Below are 22,144 nucleotides of genomic sequence, written 5' to 3'. Positions count from 1 at the left end.
ACTTTTGTAGCTTTAGAAATGAAATCTTATACAATATTATGTTTCCTTCCCCTGTTCCCATTTCTTGTAATGCATATGCTACCATGTCTATCAATATCGATCGAATATCAAAGCCTTATTACAACGATATAGATGTAAATTAAATGTAATTTTGTAGTTAGTGTCCTACTTATATACTCCATATAATCTCTTAATTTTGTTATACTTCTACAAAGAAAAAGTTAAAAGATATAGCTGAAAAAAAAAATCAAAAGAGTCTCATACCCTCTTCTTCCATAATACCCTAATGAAATATACAAGAATTGCACATTTGATTACAACTCATACAAACTGTGCCTTTGAGGAATGCAATCTTCAAAATCAAATCTTTGACCAGCGCATGTATAGCCCATTCTGAACCTATTATTGTTCTTGTTCTCTACTTCCACTTCCACTGTAAAGACAGCACACACAGGTCTGTGATCCGAGAATCTTGATTCTCCACGAATATAAGATAGCTGCTCAATGCCATTGCCACGCCATAATATCCTATCGCACCTGAAACTCAATCAAGCTCAAACTGTTAAATACCATTGTCAATATATACAATGCAAAGATTTTAGGTAGTTAATTCACTCTTATTAAGGTTGAAAAAGAGAGAGTACCATGCAGGGGTGCGGCGTTTCTTCTTGGATTTGACTGTTTCCCCAGCATAAGAATCTGAATTGTGTGTATACTTATAAGTGGGGGCAAAATATATCCTTCCCTCATCAAAACCATGAAATACTCTACCTGCTTCCCTCTCTAAATTCAACTGCACCCAATGTTCAAAAGTTGGTTAGCCAAGCAACACGTAAGAATAAATCAAAGCAGGATAATTCTTACATAAAACAACTAAGTAATGTTAAGGATAATATAAAATTACTATATACGTTTAATTTACAATAGACATGATGCCAATCATAGAAACGTAATTTATAAATTTATTTATGATATTGTTGAAATGACATTGACATATTCATTGTCATGTTATTTCTTAAGTTAAAAAAAAATAAAAATTAGTAGTAAATTTAGTATTTTCCAAAATACTAAGGAAGTGTTTCCACAGTTTGCTTATGACATCCATTTAGTTGTATTTTCAAACAATACATAACATTCATGCACCATTACTGCATTTAAATAGTGTGTTTGTTATTCGTATTCAAAACCTGCATGAATGCAATTTTAACAAAATTTGAATTCATGGCCACAAAATAATTTCCAGGCTCTTCAATCTTCATATAGAATTCCCCCACCTCCTCTCTTTCTCTCGCTCAAAAGTTCTTTTGTCTAGAAAAGCTTAATTTGGATATTTCTATCATTTACCTCAAAGGGAAAAAAATAAATAATATCCTTTCGAATGTTTGTGAATCATAACTTCAAATGGATATATATATATATATATACTTTTCAATCACCAATATTACTTTTTTTCAACTTCTCAAAGGTAGATTATACTTATACCTCATGCTTTATAAATAATTTATTCAAAGAAAATACTAGAGATATAATTTTTTTTTATAAATTTTTTTCACAAATCACGATGTGGTAAGTAATTATTAATAAAAAATAAAATAAAATAATGTTTGTTGTGAGCTTAGATGAGAACTAGTAAAAATTAGTTATAACACCCGTTTGTAAAAATGTTATAAAATAATTTAGGGCTGTAATACTACTCTTTATTCAATAATTGCTTATAATACATTGAAAAATGTCCACAAGCTTGTGTAAGAGTTTTTAATTGAAGTTCTTCCTTGAGGCTGCTTCCCAAAAAATTGTCATAAAGGTAATATTCCAATGACAACGACTATATTGAAAGGCTTGTGGTGGGCATATTAAAGTACAAACCTGATCCTTCTCCAGGAGAGTGTCCCAATCATTATCCTCCAACAGAACCCTTGTTTCCTCATAGGTCAAAGCTACCCGATAATTCAAATCTCCAAGCCAAATTACTCGACTGAAATTTGATAATAATAACAACAAAAATCATACATTAAATATACAGAGAACTATAAATGAATGGGAAAAGAGGAAAAAGATGAAAGGAGATCAATTATTCCAATTAACATACTCGTGATCATTAATTCTTTCTGGGGCTCTGCTATTTGGATTCTTGCATATCTTAGGGAATTGTGTACACTTCAGAATTTCACACACATCAGCATTCCTCTTTAGTTCATCTCCCTCCTTCTCCCCAGAAGCCAAGTGACTGCATACAAAGCAAAAGCTTGTTTGGTGCAATGACATGCTCATTGATATACATCCCTGTAAAGAAAATCTCGTATTAATGCAATTTTTGCGTGTAAAAAAGTGTGTGTAATAAACATTATTTTATTAATAAACCACAAAATTAGCTCTAGGTTGACCACCATCAAAACTGTAGAGTGGTTCAATAATTTCTAACAATAAATCTAGTGAGCGGAATTTTTCACAGCTTTTTGCAACATTTCACAATAAGTGATGTGACTTCTTCAAAGTTTCTTAATAATTGGTATGGCTTATTGTGATTAATAATTGATATGGCTTATTGTGATTGAAGCAAAATAAAAGTGATGACAATAGTTCAACCATGCAAAAATGACACTGCTCAAAACAAAATGGGTCACCTTAACACGTTAAAAAATTTAAAAAAAAAAAAAAAAAAAAAAATTGTGAAAAATTTTGTATATCTAAAATTGATCAATTTCTAATTCAGGTTCAGCACTCCCAGCTTTGAGGCTATCCAAATTCAGCAGTGCATTTTCTATTGTTATATTAGATATTTAGGATTTGTTTGAGATCTGATTATTTTGCTGAAATTTAATTTTTTTTTATTAAAAGTACTGTAAATAAATGTAAAAGTTAGTTAAAATAGTATAGTGTGACTTACAAATAGTATTAAACAGTGTAGTAAGACTCATAAGTAGTAGCAAAAATAAGCTGAATGGTAAAATAAGTTGGCAAAAATAATTTTGCTAAACGAACATTTAGTGTCTATTTGGATACTGCTTATTTTGTTGAAAATTGAAAATTTATTACTGAAAACACTATAGTAAAATAATATTTAAACAATGAATAGTACCATGGGACCTAAGATTTACTGTTTATTGCTGCGTTTTTCAGTATTTGACTGGTCCATGAATAATATCGTGAGACCCAATAAAAAAACTTAAAACTTAAAATTATTGCTTGGCAAACGCACGCTTAGACTTAGGAGACGAGAGGAATTGCACCAACTAACTTTCAACTTACCTTGTTTCCAAAGCATCCCATTATTCCTCTTCCTACTGAGGAGACTCTGAGATGGCCAATATGAGGCACTAACTCCTTCCTAGCCCACACAGACAGGAAAATCCCCACCATTTGCTTGCTTGCTACAAGAGAGTAACTCATCTGGCTGTGTGAAGTGGGTGAGGGTGAGGGTGAGGAGGGTGAGGAAGGTGAGGTTGGTGAGAAAGGTATTTCTGCAATGGAAAGGTATTCCTCCACACTACTAAGGCGACCGATCTGATGAGATCCTGCTGAGTATAATTTACCTGAGGGTTCACTAAGTTTTCGTACCCTCCACCTATCTCTGGAAGGTGAGTCCTGACAATTACAGCTCTTAAGAAGAGTACTATCTGGCCTGAAACTCCTTCTAATTGCTCTGAGAGAAGGCCTCTGGAAGAAGTTAAGACTGCTTGTGCACTTTGATGAGTCCCTCGTGATGTTGTTGTTTGAGACTTTGGAACCAGGCCCTACATCAGAAGAAGAGTAGATGGATTCAAACTGCGGTTTATTCAGTGCTTGGCTTATAAGGGCCAGCCATTTTACTGCAGGTTCATTGTCTTCTATCACCAAAACGTTTCCAGCACTTAGAGGAACAATTTCTTGAAACCTGAATATATATGAAGAAGAAAAATGTTAGACAGCAGGTGATTTTTATTGAAATTGATAGTAGCAAACACTAGATGCGAGAGTCATAGTGAAACAACTGATTTTCAAAAGGCTGAAAAATAAGTTGTACCAAATAGACACGAATTCTAATTGAATTTCACATGCAATACCATATCATGAAACATTAAGTCTACTTCTAGGTTCTAATAATCTTGTCAATCTTCCATTTACAGCTATCCTTTCTCAAGAACTATTTTTTGATAAGATGTTGCTTTACAAAGATTGTGAGACAAAAGCTTTGTAATGTGATTGGTCTGTCATTTGATGAAATTGACATATATAGAAGATCAAAACAATGTAAATTTTTGTGACTTTTATCATACCCCAGTACATATATGTCTGCAGAGTCCTCAGCCTGCAAAAAGTCTTCAAGGTTGAGGCCATTGTTGGGTGTCTTTCCTCCCACATTCCATGTTGCTACGAATAATCTGCAACCCAATCACGGCGTTCTCACGTTAAGAAAATATGGTGACGAGATTATTCAGTGCACTCAGTGTACTAAAATCTCCTCTCTTATAAGAGTCGGATCAAAAGCAACTAAAGATCACTAAAACAAGAAACAAGAACATTAATTCATACCTAATATCTTGTAGTTCAGTTGCTGGCGTCATAGACTCTTCAAATGTGGACAGGTTTAGGCCTTCAATCTCAGGACTGGTCTGTCTTTCTGAGAGTAGATAAGAAATTAACAGAATGCTCTACATTTTTCAGAACTCCTAAAGTCTTAGATTAACCATTTTCAGATGATAAGCCCTAAGGGTCATTATCAGACATCAAGATTTTCACTGTGCCTGTTTGATTTTTTTCTTCACCCTTATAATTAAATATGTGGCAAACAATAAGAAAATATTGTTGTTAGGTAAACTACCAAAATTATAGAGAGAGAGAGAGAGAGAGAGAGACAAGAAGATATTAGATTCAATCCTTAACGGACCCACAAAATTATTATGATCACAACATCAACATTAAGAAGATTTTCAATGTGTTTCACAAAAACAAAAGAAGATTTTCAATGTCATGTCATATGAATATTTTTCACAATATACTATTCTGCATTTAACAGTGTGTTGAAAAATTTTAGGGCTTATATGCACCTATGACCTAACACATACCTGCTGTGAAACCCTTTCTTAATACATGAGTCTCCAAGAAAGTTTTTCTCCTTGTTGCAAAACTCTTCTCCAAATCTATAACAATGAAAAACAAAATAATAGTAAAATAATACAAAACCATTTATTTAAATAATATTAAAGAAAAAACCCTAAAATTGTAGTGCATGTCCTACCCTAATAGAAAGAGAGGGAGAGAGAAAGATACCAAGATCAATTCCACCATCATCTGATTTGAATATATCTTCATCTGAGCCTCCTCTCTCATCTCGCTTTGAACTGAAAATCTTTGGAATAATAGACTTTTTTGTTTTTTTACCCCAGAAGATGAAAAAGGAAAAAACCAATAAGTACAGATTCTATTTCCCAAAAATAAAATTAAAAAAATTTACTCCCACATTGGAAAAAAAATAAAAAACCTAATAAATTACCTACATATTCTTCTAAACAAATAAGTATGCATGAATAAAAAAAACATCAAATTTGTAATTAAAAAAAAAAAAGAATGAAAATAACAATTACATCCACAAAATAAAAATTAAAAAAAAAAAAAAGTACCCTCTTTTTCTTTCCGTTCTTGATAGGGTTGTCAGGGGAGTCTATACTACTAGGGCTGTTGATGGCGGAGGCGGCGGCAACTGCGGTGATTCTATCTGTTTTGATGATCATATCAACATTGTCATGTGACTTTGAAAACCTATCTGACGAAGACATTCATTCATTAATTAATACTATATCTTATTGGTTGTTTGGGCAAGAATTGATTTGAATTTGAATTTTTTTTTTTTTTTTTTGTGGTACAATTTGAGAAAGAGAGAAATAAATTCCCTGTTTTTATTGTCCACAAATTTTATTTGTAATTTATTTTTAATTTTTGCTGATTTTGTTGATAACCATTTTTTATTTTATTTTTCCATATGTGGCTCTGTTCTAGAGGATGAGATTCTGGCGCCAACTCTTTCGGATGACTTGGGAGTTGGAACTCGGAATGGCAACGAGTCAAAAACCGTTGAAGGTCCCAGCCCAACAATTAACTAAAAAAAACACATTAGTACATCAACATCACATCATTAATGCATCTTCTTTTTACCAAAAAAATGAAATAAAATAGCCACCTAAAAAAAATGAAATAAAATAGAATAAAACACATCACCATCAATCATTATCTATACATTTTTGTAGGGCTCTTGACTAAAAAAAAAAAAGAAGAAAAGAAATTCAAGAAAATATGAAATTATAAACTTAAAAAAAAAGATTAAAATTAAGGGATTATTTGGTAGACATTTTTAAATACAAGTTTTCAGTTTTTAAATTACATTACACATATTTTTATACTTTTTTTACCCATACATATTTTTACACATATCTTCAAATAATAAAACACATATTTTCAAACACATGTACCAAACACCCCTTAAGACTTTAAAATCTTAGTTTAAGGTCTTAGTTTAAAACTACGACTTTAAAGTCTTAGTTTAAGTTTATAATTTGTTTTGAATTTGACTTTTGAATATCAAGCTGGATAAGATAAAATAAGATAAGGTAAGATACGATAAGATTTGTGAGTTTTAGTTAAGTCAATTGATAAAAATTTTTATAGTTGAATAAGATATTTGAGATTCAATTCCCACCTACACCAAAAACCAATTGGTGTCTTAGTCTAATAATAAAGAGCTACCATTAAAAGCGAACGCCATAGATTAAAAAATAAAATAAGATTCTACGCAATGGATTTTTTTTTTTTTTTTTTTTTTAAGTAAGACCAGAATGGTTTCAATTGGATTTACTTCTTTGATTTTAATTGACTTGTATCAAATTCATAGGCACAAGAATCTCACGAATTTCCACATTCCATGCACATATGTGTCACATATGTTAGTACTTTTTTTAAGTCATTCTAGGAACACAACAAAATTTCACAACAATTTTATAATATTTTCAAATTAATATTAAATAAATTTTAATTGCACATTGTGGTTTACCAATTTGTGAGGTGGTTATAATAATGTTGTGAACTTTTGTTGTATCCCTATTTTTATCCCCCAATTGCACAAATGTTACTAAATTAATTAGGTGACTAACCATGTGATTGTCTCCAATCTTAAATAATAATAAAAAAAATCAAGTGATTGTCTAATAATTCAGGGAAAAAAAATGTGTGTCTATTTTTTTTTTTTTTTTTGGAGAAGAAAATGTATGTCTATTTGATATAGCATTTGTTTTAATATTTTATTTGGGAAAGTTAATTTTAATTATTTTATTTAATTAAAAAAAACTAAACAAAAATATAATTGTATCTAAAAATTAAGTTTTAACAAGTCTCAAGTTTAATAAACTAAATAAAGTTTCAACAAGTCATAAATAAGTTTAATAACATAAAAATAAGTTGTTAATTTCTGTTTAGCTAAAATAAACTTTTTTTTCCTAACAAAACCCTTTTTTTTTTTTTTTTTTATAAAAAAAGTTAGTTTTTAGATTTTTATCGCACATTTTTAACATAAATTTTTTCAAAAACTATATATTTTTTTAATGAATACTATACAAATATGTTATCAAAAATTACAAAGTTCTCAAACACACACTTAACTCAAGAACCTGTCTCCTTTTCTGGGGCGGATTCTCCCAAAAAAAAAAAAACTCAAGAACCGAACAATGCTTATCCTGATCCTTTTATTTGGGGTGGGGGGAATTTGTCTTTGCTTATTATTTAAAATTCATGCCTAATCACACCATTTAGGGATGGTAGAGAAAGAATGGACATATGGTACACTAGTCGCTAACCTGTGCTACGCATAGGAACTTACCTATTTGTCAGGTAAACTAAAATAATTTTATAAAATCTTAAATTGATTAAAAAACTACACCGTTGCACTATTGCATGATTTTCTCTTGTATAATTTCAATTTGTGTTACAAATTGATGAAGAAGTCATTGCTTGAATGTGCAATGACTTACAAAAATTTTGTCAAACAATTTCAGATACTGAAAAAAATAACTCAAAATTCAGATATTAAAACTTTTAAAAGACCAAAAAATATTAAAGAAAAATTATCAACATTTGAGTTTGAGTTTAAGTTAGACTTGTTAGAGAGATAGAGTTTCACTCCTTGTTAAGTTTGGATTAAACAAAAATAATTTTGTTTAAAAAAATGATGAGTTTGAGTTTAATTTGGACTTGGCAAATAAATAGAGTTTCACTCCTTATTAGATTCGGATTAAACAAAAATAATTTTGTTTAAAAAAAAATGATGAGTTTGAGTTTAAGTTGGACTTGTTAGAGAGATAGTTAGAGTTTCACTCATTGTTAAATTTGAACTAAACAAAAATAATTTTATTCTGACGTGGAAAATTATGAGAGTTTCAGATGCTTCGATTTAGAGAGATAAAGTTTCACTTTTTGTTAAGTTTGGATTAAACAAAAATAATTTTGTTTAAAAAAAATGATGAGTTTGAGTTTAAGTTAGACTTGTCAAAGAGCTAAAGTTTCACTTCTTGTTAAGTTTGGACTAAACAAAAATAATTTTGTTTAAAAAAAAATGACGAGTTTGAGTTTAAGTTAGACTTGTTAGAGAAATATAGTTTCACTCATTATTAAGTTTGGACTAAACAAAAATAAATTTATTTAAATAAAATGACAATTTTATTTAAATATTGTGCTGACGTAAAAAATTGTAGAATTTAAATAAAATAACAATTTTATTTAAATATTGTACATGATGAGTTTGAATTTAAATTAGACTTGTTAAAGAAATATAGTTTCATTCCTTGTTAAGTTTAGACTAAACAAAAATAATTTTATTTAAATAAAATGACAATTTTATTTAAATATTATACTAACGTAAAAAATTGTGAGATTTTAGAGGTTTTGGTTATATATAGATATATAGATTAGTACATCAAAAATTTTTTTTTTTATTTAGTTACGTAGTGGACAATAAACAGTACTCTGAATTTTACAGTCGCCAGTGTCAAACTGTCAACAAACAGTAGATCATTGCCGCTGAAATTCTTCAAATTATTTCTAGAAATTCCCTATTCTTCTTCTTCAGTGAGAACAGATAAAACTTCAAGCAGTAGATATTGGTAAGTTTAGGGCCTTGCTATTTCCTAACACTGACAAAACCAGAAATAAACTAGTATCAAATATATAGCACAAATAGAGCTTTTTAAAAAATAAAAAATTTAATCCATGCACTGAGTAGGTCTTGACCCCACCATTTCTCCTCCATTTTACTCTTACAAGAAGAAGCATTTTTATTATGTGCAATGGTGCAGACTAACTGCTCATGCTTTAAAATCCTGATTCATTGGATGGATGCCGGTGCCACCAGTAATTCTCATAAAATCCAGAGCATAATAAGTTCACACATAACTACAAAAATGCACCTGTACTAGCTTAATTTTATTAAATATCACCAAATTCTAACACAACATTTGCAGCCTTGTAACGTACAATGTGTGTGTATGTGTGTGTGAGTGTGTTTCCTTTCCCTGTTATTGTTACAGTCTCCATGTGTTACGGTATAATACTCGATGCCTATTGCATTGTCCAAATTGATTCCTATAAAGAATGGGGGGGCTGTAGCCTGTAGTGATTCCTAATTGATTCCTACGTTGCAACGAGCTTGCTTTTTGCACCAGTGCTTCAAAAGTTTTATATCCTCTGAAAAGCCCCCATCAAGAGCTAAAGAAAAATTACCCTGCAAAAAAAAGGAACCATGGATGAGCAGAGCAAGGGTCTAATTAACCTGGAATAGCTGCAGTCTGGATATAATATATTGGTCTTCTGAGGAGTCTCACTGATATCATGCATAAATATAGTACAACCGGATCTTATAGAGGCAATGATTTTGTTAACATAGAATCTAAGACAGGTCCAAATGTTAGAAGTATATATGATTTAAAATGTCGCTTACCTGTTTTTCTGAAAAAGTTAGCACAGCATTTCATCCAATTCTTGCCTGTAGAGAGCTAAAGTCTGCATATGAAAAATGTAGGAAGAGCTAAGATGTTATTTGTGAATCAGCAACAAAAGAAGGCCTAGAGTCTACAGAAAATAAAAGCAAACACTGAAAATATATTTAGCAAGACCGGAGGAGCTTGGCTTCCCTAATCTACTCTCTAAAGGATGGAGCTCGAGACTTGATTACATTATATGATTTTAAATAAGCATTCTTCCGGATAAGATGAGGATAAGGGGAAAAATTCACTATTTGTTTCATCTCTGTTTAAAGACTAACTCACTTTCTAGATCTCACCTACTTTGGGTTGAATGTTTTGGTAGAGTTGGGTGAAAATTCAAGATATTCCCCTTTTTTCTTTTCTTTCTTCTCCCCATTAGTTTTACTTCAAAAACAATTACATATCAAATTGCCGGTTGACAGCAATTCTGAAGGACAGAGATGAAATGGCTCATTAATAAAATCATTTTCCTGGGTAATGGCTAGATTTTAGTATATTAGCATGTAGATGGTCTTCAAATGTTCTAGCGCCACACAGATGAGGACACCACAGCCAGATGACAACTTCACTTACTGGTAAAATTATCATTAACAAGGTAGCACAGACATAAATTCAATATAATCCAATGTATAGGGACGATAATAATGGAATGGTAGAATGGAATATATAAACACCCATGGTATAAAACTAAAATCTTTTCTATCCCCCCAACATTTCCATCCTCCCAATAAAATGGAGCCTAAGGGTATTTAGGTAATTTAGTTAAGTCTAGAACCTTTTAGGAGATCCCAAGTATCTTAGGTTTTATTTTCTGAGTCCAAGCTAGTCCTTTATTAGGTTTTTATTTTCTTGATTTAAATGGGGGGATTAGGAGCTAGAATTTGCAGTTCCATAAAGCTTTTCATGATTTGGAGTTGGAGGAATTGCATTCTTTCTTTGAGTTTTATTTATTCCAAGCTGCCTAGGGGGAAGGGGGATAGGAGAATCTAGAGATTGACTAAGAGTGGTACTTTTGATGTCCTCTCCTATTATAATTATATTTGTCATACCCTTACTATTTCTTTCCCTTGGAAGAGCATTTGGTGTGTTAAGGCCCCTAAAAGGGTTTCTTTCTTTTTGCGGACAGCAGCATGGGGTTGGATTCCTACGGTTGATAATCTTGTTAAGAGGGGTTTTTCCCTAGCTAATCGGCGTTGTATGTGTCGATGTTGAGGGAATCAATGAATCATCCTTTGCTTCAATGTGATTTTGCCCATGTGATGTGGAGTATAGTATTTCAAATGTTTGGGATTCAATGGGTGATGCGGTGATGCCAGAGAGGGTTGTCTCTCTTCGTTTGGTTTGCAGAACTGGTTGGGGAAACGTTCCTTTGATGTTTGGAATTTGGTGCTAGCGTGCTTGATGTGGTTAGTGTGGAAGGAACAAAAAAACACACTTTTCAGGACATTGAGAGACCTTTTGATCATTTGAAGTCCTTGCTAATCTAGAATTTGTTTGATTGGTCTCGGGTTTGGGGTAAGGTTTTATGCATTGTACTTCCATTTCTTATTTCCCGCACTCTATTAGTTTCTCTAGTTGATTTGATTGTAATTGTTTTAGGCTGTGTTTGTTTCAACTTCAAACCACTTCCGGAAATCAATTTCCGGAAAATTGCTGTGTTTGGGTGCTTGGGAAAATTGGGTCAACGGAAATTGATTTCCCCTTTGACCGTAAAACAGAGCTCCCACGGGTGAAATTGATTTCACCTTCTATTTTCACTTCAAATGATATTTTCCGGAAAACACAGAGAGAGAGCACGAAGAAAGAGAGAGAGAGAGAGAGAGACCCAGACCAGCGAACGACGAAACGACGAACCGACGAAACGACCCAGACCAGCAACCGCCGGCGACCTTCGACCCACGAACCGACGAACCTAGCAACCCACAAACCGACGAACCCAGAGCAACCCACGAACCGAGATCTCGTCGCCGACCCAGACCCGTCGCCTCCACACTCTCTCTTCCTCGGTCTCTCCGTTTTTTTTTTTTAATTTGATTGTTGTTGTTGGTTTTTTTTTTGGATGAACTGATCCTCGGTCTCTCCGTTTTTTTTTTTTTTTTTTTTTTTTTTTTTTTTTTTTTTTTTTTTTTTTAATTTGATTGTTGTTGTTGGTTTTTTTTTTGGATGAACTGATTGTTGTTGTTGTTGCCGGAATTTGCTACCGAAAATTGTTGTTGAATTGGATGCCATGTTGAAATTTTTTGTAATAATGTGAAAAATTTTCCGGAAAATAGCATTTTAGAATACATCCAAACACATGAAAATATTTTTCACAACAATTTTCATAATTCAACCAAACACTTTAAAAATATTTTCCTTTTCCGGAAAATAGCATTTCCGGAAAATATGTATTTTCCGGAGAATGTTTTACACGAAACAAACACAGCCTTAGATACTTTGTGGTCACCACTCACCACCGTGAACATAGAGTACTTGTCTCTTTCTAAATAATTCTTATTTTTTATTGATGCATGTTAGCCTTTGTAAGTTCTTTTCTCCCTTTCTCTTCTCTCTTTTCCTTCTCCCTTACAACCATAAATCAAGTAATTTGTTTTACCTATCAAAACCCTAAAACCACACATACTTTCTTATATTGAATAAACATATAAAAAAACCCTAGTCAATTTTAAGTCTTAACTCTTTCTTCTACAACTCTAAACAGTAGATCTACAAAGCCTTTTACGTTAGCCCACCACACGCAAATGTTGACAAATTCTCCGATTTGTCCTGTCAGGTAATTAACAGGAATAGGTTCTAGCTTCTTTGACAAAAGGGTTGAAAAATATACATTGCAATTTGTATGAAAACTTTCCAAAAGTTGAAACTAAGCTTCCTTGGGTCCTTGGTAAATGAAATTCCACCAAAAAGAACTATGCAATTCATATAAAAAACTTTTCAATTCTATGTAACACTTCAAGCATGATGTTTCTTGTATGCCTAGGTAAAATTTCAGTTATTTCACTTATCAAACTGCAATAAATGAATGGAACTAAACCAAAGTCCGATATAAATAGTTCCCTTGGTTTTGGAATTACAAGGAGTCCCCAACTCATCCAATCAACAACCATCCAGCAGGTGAAATAGATAAATATATCTGAGTCTACTCATCCTCAAGCCAATACGATTGACCTTACAGTAACAGACAAGGCTCTAAGCTTTAAAAAGGTGAATTAGTGTACTCAAGCATACATGCCAAACAAAATTATCAAGTTTTTCCTTTTTCTATTTCCATTAACTGATAATATTCCCCTCAAAAGAACATGGTAAGAAAACATCAAATAAAAATTTTGCAAAAAACTAACTGAAAATCTAAGAAAATTAACAAATTAGAAGATCAGACACAACAGAGGACAGAAAGTTCATACCCTATTGTATGCATAAACACCAGCCTCTGTAGCTCCCACAGGACTTCCTCTCCTCATAAATTTTCCCTCTTTATATATGTATAACAATGGTATCCCAGTTGATAATTCTAAGCTAATGACCTGTTTGCCAGACAGAATCATTGATTGTCCATAATCAACTAACAGAAAGTATTATGGCACAGAAGTGAGCAATCTCAAGAATATAATTTCTTACCTCCTGAGAAGTTAATTTTTCAAGATACATGATGATAGACCTCAGTGAATTCCCGTGTGCAGCAACCATCACATGCTTTCCAGATTGAAGATGGGGTTCAATCTGCAATGTATTCCTTCTCAATATTCAGGTTTCTAAATATATATATATATATATTAAGGAACTTTAAACACTTTAAAAAAATTCTACGTGAATCTCAAATGTCAGCAAGAAGAAGCTAGATGTGCTTACATGTTCTCTAAAGTAAGCAACAGCTCTCTGTGAACACATTTCCAAACTCTCACCATTAGGGGGAGGAACATCAAAACTTCGACGCCACTCATGCACTTTTTCCTTTCCATATCTTTCAGCTGTCTCCTGCTTATTAAGACCCTGTAATTCCCCATACCTATACAGAAAAACAGAGAGAGAGGGAGAGAGAAAACAACTGGTAATTCAATCCAGCTCAATGTTTTTAAAGTAAGATGGAGTGGAAATGGAAGATGTAGTCAAGCATAAAAAATTACATACATTCTTTCATTCAATTGCCAAGCTGTTATAACTGGAATTGATTGCTTCTTGGTCTCTTCACTGTAAATCTGATTCCATGCTTTTGCTTCTTTACTCTCATTATGCATGACTATAGGCACCTGCAAACCATTCTCAGATCAACACATGTAACTTCTCTTTCTGTTCTATTTCAAATTCACAATACAATTATATTCTTATTTTTGTAAATTTAAGCAATCTAAGCGATCAGAAGTATTTTATTAGAATCTTCAGATATTATATGTTAAGATATAACTATAAGTGATACCTTCTTGCGGCGGTGCTGAGTCATGGCAAGCATGGCAGTCATTTGTGCACGAATCAGTGCAGATGTGAAAACCATGTCTACAGGTATATTACTGATTCTTTTACCAGCTTCAACTGCTTCCTCTACACCCCTCTTGGTTAAAGGCACATCGACACAACCAGTGAACAAATTCTTTTCATTCCACAAAGACTCACCATGCCGAATTAGTATCAATGCAGTTTCAACTAAAACGAGAGTATGGAACCAACAATTAATTTAAAAAAAAAAAGACAAAAAGGAACCTGCTCAGCCAAAAAAAAAAGAGAAAAGGGAACCTCAATTTTTTTCAATAAAACCAAAAAAGAAAGAAGGAAGCATTAATAAACACATATTGCAAAATTGGAGATGTTAGATTCTAATCTATTCCAAAATATAGACATTTCAAAACTCAAGAATGATATAATCTAGGAGAAACATAATGTACTAATTGTTTAGAGTTCAATACACAAAAAATTAAGAGTTGGTTAGATTTATATCATCAACTCACTTGAAGTGTTTTGAGAACTGTCAATGGCATTGTGTGAGGTAGATGAAATAGGATCTATCACCGAAGCATCGGAAGTAGATGCACGTATTACATGCAATTTACACCAATGAGAGCTACAAGTTCCTTTCCTTAACAATCCACAGTCAATAACAAAACCCCTTGAGATAAACCTTAATGAGGAATTCCCAGATTTCTCAGTGCCACAACTGCGAACCTGAATGGCCCCAATACATTGGTGGAACACTGCAGCAGCCATTCTGATACTCCGGTAAACGCGTCAAAACCAAATTAACCATTGTCAGATCTTATATTGGGAGATTAATATCAATACACTTTAACAACAAAACAACACAGTGAATACCCAATAGCTTATCTGATAAAGTAAGTAATGTATCTTTCCAATTCTCAAAAAGGACAGAAGGTAAAGACATAAACAGACCCCTACCTCACAGTGGAAGAATTATTTCTCGTACAGGAAATGGAAACAAATCCCTTAATAAGTTCATATTCATGTACCCTACTATTTATGAGTTCTATAATTTTCATGAATTTCACTATAATAAAATTGCATAGAAGCTTATTGGAAAAACACAAACTTGACATCTTCGTTATTTTTAACTTTACATCGAAATCAAAATCCTATATTAGATTCAACAGCTCTGTCAGCTTAACTAAAACACACACAAAAAAAACCCCACACTCAAAAACCCAAAAACATAAAATCCCACCATTCAAACTAGCTGAAATAAACATTTCCAATTTCCAACAATCAAAATCTCATCTGGGAAACCTCTAACCAAATAACCAAACACCTAAACATATTTTTTAAAAAAAAAAAAAAAAAAAAAAACAGAAGAAAAAGAATGGATCATCCATGAAACACCCATTAGCCAAAAATTTCATTACAAAAAGAAAAGACACAATACAGAGAACAAAGCATAGGAGAAAATGATGAAACTCACATCCAGAGAAGTGAAAACTGCGAGACTACGCAAGAGACTAAGAGGGGTTATAGTGAAAGCTAAAGCAAGAGGAGTGTTATTGGGAGGATCAAAGAATGGAATTTGATCCAATAATGAGAATTGAGCCAAAGAGGAGCTGCGACTCGCGAAGAGGGAATGCAAGAAGAAGAAAGGTAGCGGAGCCTCTTTGGCTGAGTCGTACCTTCAACTAAACGACGTGTCGTCTTCAATATTTTTATTTATTATAGTCAACCACTCATGACTCAACCACTTCAATAAAATATGATTTTATCTATAAAAAAAAAATTTTATTTTATTTCTTTTTCTTTATTTTGTATGTAAATATAAAATTTAATAATTGAGATAGCTATTAAGATAAATTTATTTTGATTATTTTTTCATATGAAATTTGATAATTATGGTATTTATTAATTTTTTTTATGGAAAAGATAGAATAGGTATTTTATTTATTATGATTGTGCTTATATATGATATTGTGAAATATAATTTTGATAATAATTAATAAATATTTATTATGATTGTATTGGTATATTAAGCTATCTATTTTATTATTTATTTGAGTATTTTAAATATAGAATAGAATTTAAGTGCAGTTAAAAATATACATATTAAAATATTGACACGTAAAATTGTGAGGATAAAAAATATTATAAGTTCAACGGTCAAATAAATGTATAATGTCTTTGGTTATATATATATATCACTAGTTAAAAACTCATGCTACGCATAGAAACCTATTTATTTGTGTAGTAAACTAAAATAATTTAATAAAATCTCAAATTAATTATAAAACTATATCATTGTATGAATTCTCCTATCTAACTTGAGTTTGTGTTACAATTTAATGAAAAAGTCATTGTTTGATCATTAGGATGCACCAGAATCTCAATAGAGTAGTAAAAAACTAGTCTATGCTCTTCTATATATCTATTTTGCTTCTAAAGGTTAATGGTTTATACTTATCATAATTCGAAATTATTACATTTTTCAATTAAAAAAATATTTAAGATGTAATGATAATTTTGTGTTTATATGTGAAATAAATTTTTTGAGAGAATATACTTATCACACCCTAGCCATTTTAATAATAGAAAAATATAGGAATTCCAAATTATAATAAATACAAATCATTAACTTATAGGAAAAAAAAATAAAACCTATTATTTATTTATTAATTTATAAAAAAACGTAATTTAAAAAAAAAAAGTCAGAAAAAAGTCAGGAAAAAAAAAAAAAAAAAAAAAAAAAAAACTAGCTATACTGTGTTCTCTCTTCTCAACCGTAAAATCAAAAAAACCCCACCCCAAATACCCTACCCTACCCTACCCGAAAACTCTGAGAGAGAGAGAGAGGCTGCTCCAGAAAACTCAAAAAACAATTCGGTCTTAGCGGCTCCAGGGAGGTATTTCCAGGCGGCTCCGGCCAAAACTTGGTTGGGTAAGTTTACAGTTTTTTTAATTTTTAATTATTCCAATCTTTTGTTAAATTTGATTGAAATAGTAAGTTTATAAATTAATCTCCATTATGAGTTTCAAATTTAATTTTTTTCCTGTATCTGTTAAATAGTGAAAGTGTCAAAGTTTATAACTTTAGTCCTAATTTTGTAGTTTGTTATTTTGTGATTTTCATGTTTAGATTTATGTGGAAATTATAATAATGATGACTGTGAAAGGGCTCATTTCATTTACTAATTTTAATTTATGAAAGGTTCTAAGAATATATTCTTTTGGGATTGGCGATTCTTTATATAGCTGTTGGGTATGATTTTTATTTAAAAAGATTCTATTGATCGCGGACGGAATGCAGCGGGCTAAAGCGAGGCTTTTTGAATTAAGAAAATCCCTATTAAGATTCCAAATTTATAAGAGACGATTATTTAGTTTAAAAGTATTTTTGCCTTTCTTTTTATTACTTGGGAATTTTGTATTTGGTTTCCTTGGTTTTGATGATATACTTACTTATCACCATACAAAAGCACTACAATGACTAATCATCTTTAGTATTACCGTTTGCAAGCATCTCAATGTTAGTATTTCATAAAGGTTATTATAATGATTGATTAGCAAGTGTCTTCTCATTAGATACACATAAGAAATGCGAAAAATCTGCAATTGCTAGGTTTTCCTTGGTTGCCAATGCTGTTGAGCATTTGGAGTAGGTAGTTGCAGATAAAGAGATTGAACATGACCCAGTTACTCCAAGTGAGTGCCTAATTTTTCTTTCTACATTCTTGAAGGGATTTAAGTTCTAGAAATTCGAGTTTTTTTTTTTCAATTTAAATTCCATGCTAAGAGGATTCCAATTTTGTTGGCAAAGTTCTGCCTCCTTTGTCTTTTTTACTAAAATCTTTTTGTTGAGAAAAATATACTCAATTCTATGTAGCTCACCTCACAGAATCTTAAATTTTGTAGGTGGTTTCTCTTACCCAGGTTTGTGTCGTGAATTCTTATTATTGCCCACAATCTATTTGGATAAAAGAGCAAAACAGGTTGCTGTGAAGAAGGTGAAAGAAACGACTAGTCTAAAACGGATTGCCATCTAGAAATATTTTAAAAGTAAAAGCTTGTAAAGTGACAGGGCTTATGAAGAATAAGAACATAGCATAGCGGTATGCAAGTATCCTAGTTTGATTTGATAAATAAATGATAATGGAAGAGGGGAGAGAGAGAGAAGGAGGGAAGGTGTTGAGTCTGATAGAGAAGGCGACCAACTCCACAGCTGCTGAGGTGGACCCACGTCTCCTTAAGGCTATCAAATCTGTTGTCCGCTATTCGGATACGGAGCTCCGACTCGCCGCCAATACCCTTTTGGATCTCATGAAGCGCGACCACTCTCAGGTATGTATTTGTTTTGTTCTTTCTTTCTTTCTTTCTTCGCACTAATTTCTATTACTTTTTATTTGATTATTTTAATGAATATATATTATATGCTCTCAAGTAGCTTCCAGGCGGTTTTAATTTAATTAAGATAGATTTAATATATTTTTCTGAATTATGATATTTACTTATGTTGAGGTGAGGTATCATCCCTGATTAGGCTGGCTATGCTATTATATAATCTGTTAAGGAAAAGAATTGATTAGATATATAATCTGTTAATGAAAATAATACATGTGGCCAATTCTTACCAATCTGTTGATGATCCATAGTTGACCCATAAAATTTGGGACTAAAGCTTTTGTGGTTGTTATTGTTGTGGGTTTTTTTCACCTTCATTTTTACAATTATTATTAGGGGTGGTGGTGATTTGTTGTTTTATTAGTGGGTTTTAGTTTAACATTTTGGTAATTAGTTGAATTTCAATATTTGATTGGTACAGGTAAGGTACCTGACACTCCTGATAATTGACCAACTGTTCATGCGTTCGAAGCTTTTCAGAAGCATCCTTGTTGACAACTTGGATCAATTGCTGAGTTTGAGTGTTGGGTTCAGAAGAACCCAGCCTCTCCCGGCTCCTCCTGCTGTTGCTTCTATTTTGCGCTCTAAGGCAATCGAATTCTTGGAGAAGTGGAACTCTTCCTTTGGGATTCATTACAGGCAGCTCAGATTAGGGTTTGATTACCTTAAAAACACCCTCAAGTTGCAGTTTCCTAATCTACAGGCCAATGCAGCTCGGATTCAGCAGGAGAGAGCAGAACGTGAAAGGCGGTCAAGAGAGATTTTGCTAAAGAAATTTGAAATGTTCAAGGACAATTTCTCATCTATTAAGGAAGAGATCATGTCTACCATTGATGAGATTGGGGAATGCTTAGACATAGTCCGTACAAATGAGGAATTTATGCCTCTGCCTCCTGCAGATGATGAATATTTTGAAGAGTTTCGTTCTTCTGAACTGCTGCAAATCCGTCTCAATACTTTAAAAGAAGGGGAGAAGGTTCATGAGAACACTGACAATAAAGTGGTTTTTGATGCATTAAGGGAGCTGTACAAGCTTCTAGAGACAAAGCATTTTGTTTCAGTTCAAGAATGGATTTCTGTTCTTCTAAGGGTTGAAGTGGCAGACAACAGGTTCAGAGATTCCGCTTTAAAGGAGTTAATTGATATACAAAATCGTCTCAAATCAGTGAAGAAGAAGTGTGAAGAATCAGGTTGTGCTCTTCCAAACACTGCAAATCGTGATGAAGAAGAAGATGATTTCTGGGAGGAGGGTAAGATTGGATCACTTGAGAATGAGAGATCTACTGTTCCCAATAATCACGATTCCATGAAATTAACTTCTAATAAGTTCAAAAATAAAACTCCTGAAAGCAGTAAAAAAGATTGTAATGACAATGAGATTCTCAGTCCTGAAGGTGCTGAAACCAATTTGGACCCTTTAAGAAGTAAGCTTCTGGCTGAAGCTCCTGTGATGAGGTGGGGCTCTTTCTTGGATAACTGGGGTTCACACAGGAAGGTTTTGGCTAACCAGCGGGGATTGGAGCTTGAAAGTCACTGGGGTAGGGTGGACTATGACGCGGTTATTCCAGCTGAGAAAATGCCCGAACTGAATGTACATGCATCTCTTTATGAAGAGCAGCAAACTGACATTCAACCCTGCAGGGCTCCTTTGAGCAAAGGGGGACTTTGTCAGAGAAGAGACCTGAGAGTTTGTCCATTTCATGGACCTATTATACCTCGAGATGATGAAGGAAAGCCACTCAATCAAAACTCTTTAAAAGAAGAGATATCTCTTGATTTGGGGATCGATTCCATTGAGCAGTTAGCAAAACAAGCTGTGAAGAATGTTCGTGAGAAAGCTAAAGAAGTAGCAAATAAGAGAGAAATTGATAAAAAGTCACTGAAGCGTGCAAAGCTTGCGAAAATTCGGGAGCACAATGAAACGGTTCTAAGGGATGCTGCCTTGACATCAACTTCAAGATCTGCATCTATTGGAGAAGATATGGGGGTGACTGATGGTGAGAAACCATCAGCCAGAAACAAGAAGGAAACACTCTCATCCATGCTGCACAAGAAAGTGACACCGAAAGATAGGATAGCTCAAAGGCTTTTGAATACACGGGCAAAGGATTCAACAACAAGACAGCTCAAATTGGGTGAAGATGCAAATTACCGAGAAGCCTTCCCAAATCAATGGTAATGAAAATTTCCTTCTTTAGGCTTTTGAGTACTTTAGAGGAATCAGAATTTCACAGATGCACATGTTGGTAACATGGCACCAGGTTCAGATATATTAGTGGAGACTTTTGGCGTTTGCCTCACAACTGAATGCACCCAGGGATAGTAAATGATTGAGAGGATCTCTCCTTATCAATTTTGTATTCTATCATTCTATGTAGATATCTTTTCTATTTTTTCATTGTTTAAATATTTGTATATATTTGAGGTGAATAATGAGTTGGATTGAAAATTATTAATTTTCTACGAAATTTCTATGAATTCCAAATCTGTTATATATTTTATTTTAATCTCTAGCCATTTCAATTGTCTCAAATTTTTTAGTTCAAATCAAATGGTTCTTGTTAGTTTAGCAGGCAGGGAATTTCAGAATGTTAGATGATTATCCAAAATTATATACTGAAACCCTATATTTATTGACATTGTTTTGTTCTGAGAATCTTTGTTTCCCCCGTTCTTTTTGCTGGGAAATTATTTAGTTTGATCTGCTTGTTGATCTTGTACTCCCGATCAATAAAAGGATGCCAAATCAATAGAATTTACTAATATAGTTCTTCTCTGCCATGTAACTGAAAGTCTAAAACCATATAATTGTTGTTAACGCCATCTAATACCAGTTTTCTCTGTTTGAAATTTTATGGCGGACAAGCCAAAATTGAGGATATGCAAATGTCAAAATTTAAAATTTTGGGGATAAAATAAACTTTTCCTCTTTCTATTTTGCCAAGCTTACTTGAGCTTGTAACTACGAGTGTCCATGGGTCGGTCTGGATTAGGTTTGGGCTCCACCCCGACTTGACCCAATTCCAGCAAGTGGCAGAATGGAGGATTTATTGTCAACCGTGAGCACAATTGGGTCTGATCGAGTTGGTTCTTCATTGAATCTAATCAATTTTGAGCGAAACCAAGAGAGGCAATGGTAAACGAGATCTCGCTAAAAAGCGCAAGATCATATCCACATAGACCTAAAATCTTCTTTCAATCGCTAAGTGCCATGCAGAAAATGAGTGGTTGCTGACAAATTGATGCCATTTGTGAGGTTTTTTTTTTTTTTTTTTTTTTTTTTTTTTTTTTTTTTAAAAAAAAAAAAAACTCCCATTGTT

General features: G+C 32.7%; 3 protein-coding genes across 6 annotated transcripts; 1 reads left to right on the top strand and 2 right to left on the bottom strand.

Annotated features, from left to right (window-relative positions):
- Window positions 1–65: 65 nt before the first annotated feature.
- Window positions 66–5,808, bottom strand: LOC112030705 (type I inositol polyphosphate 5-phosphatase 5). 2 transcript variants are annotated; one of them, XM_024063373.2, is made up of 10 exons: window positions 5,601–5,808; window positions 5,251–5,344; window positions 5,046–5,120; window positions 4,513–4,600; window positions 4,257–4,361; window positions 3,250–3,874; window positions 2,090–2,283; window positions 1,867–1,975; window positions 645–793; window positions 67–537 (listed from the first exon to the last, which is right to left on the bottom strand). In XM_024063373.2, the coding sequence occupies exons 1-10, from the start codon at window positions 5,754–5,756 to the stop codon at window positions 315–317; spliced, it is 1,818 nt and encodes a 605-aa protein (XP_023919141.2). In that variant the 5' UTR covers window positions 5,757–5,808; the 3' UTR covers window positions 67–314. The 2 variants fall into 2 exon arrangements, with proteins under 2 accessions (XP_065633704.1, XP_023919141.2); XM_065777632.1 differs by lacking the exons at window positions 5,251–5,344; window positions 5,601–5,808 and having other exon boundaries at window positions 66–537; window positions 4,513–4,596.
- Window positions 5,809–9,411: 3,603 nt separating this feature from the next.
- On the bottom strand, window positions 9,412–16,116 carry LOC112030701 (2,3-bisphosphoglycerate-dependent phosphoglycerate mutase 1). Its single transcript, XM_024063367.2, has 9 exons — window positions 15,907–16,116; window positions 14,945–15,201; window positions 14,419–14,642; window positions 14,133–14,251; window positions 13,854–14,010; window positions 13,623–13,724; window positions 13,409–13,528; window positions 9,959–10,020; window positions 9,412–9,742 (listed from the first exon to the last, which is right to left on the bottom strand). The coding sequence occupies exons 2-8, from the start codon at window positions 15,198–15,200 to the stop codon at window positions 9,976–9,978; spliced, it is 1,023 nt and encodes a 340-aa protein (XP_023919135.1). The 5' UTR covers window position 15,201; window positions 15,907–16,116; the 3' UTR covers window positions 9,412–9,742; window positions 9,959–9,975.
- Window positions 16,117–17,211: 1,095 nt separating this feature from the next.
- Window positions 17,212–21,331, top strand: LOC112030658 (UV-stimulated scaffold protein A homolog). 3 transcript variants are annotated; one of them, XM_065777630.1, is made up of 4 exons: window positions 17,212–17,364; window positions 18,046–18,128; window positions 18,339–18,764; window positions 19,246–21,331. In XM_065777630.1, exons 3-4 carry the CDS (start codon window positions 18,570–18,572, stop codon window positions 21,001–21,003), a joined length of 1,953 nt encoding a protein of 650 aa, XP_065633702.1. In that variant the 5' UTR covers window positions 17,212–17,364; window positions 18,046–18,128; window positions 18,339–18,569; the 3' UTR covers window positions 21,004–21,331. The 3 variants fall into 3 exon arrangements, with proteins under 3 accessions (XP_065633702.1, XP_065633703.1, XP_023919090.2); XM_065777631.1 differs by having other exon boundaries at window positions 18,009–18,128; XM_024063322.2 differs by lacking the exon at window positions 18,046–18,128.
- Window positions 21,332–22,144: the final 813 nt, after the last annotated feature.

This window comes from Quercus suber, unplaced genomic scaffold, assembly GCF_002906115.3.
Source record: "Quercus suber isolate HL8 unplaced genomic scaffold, Cork oak 2.0 scaffold_160, whole genome shotgun sequence".
NCBI classification, from domain to species: Eukaryota; Viridiplantae; Streptophyta; class Magnoliopsida; order Fagales; family Fagaceae; genus Quercus; species Quercus suber.
The sequence above is the reverse complement of the archived record's forward strand: the minus strand, read 5'-3'. Positions and strand labels throughout refer to the sequence as shown.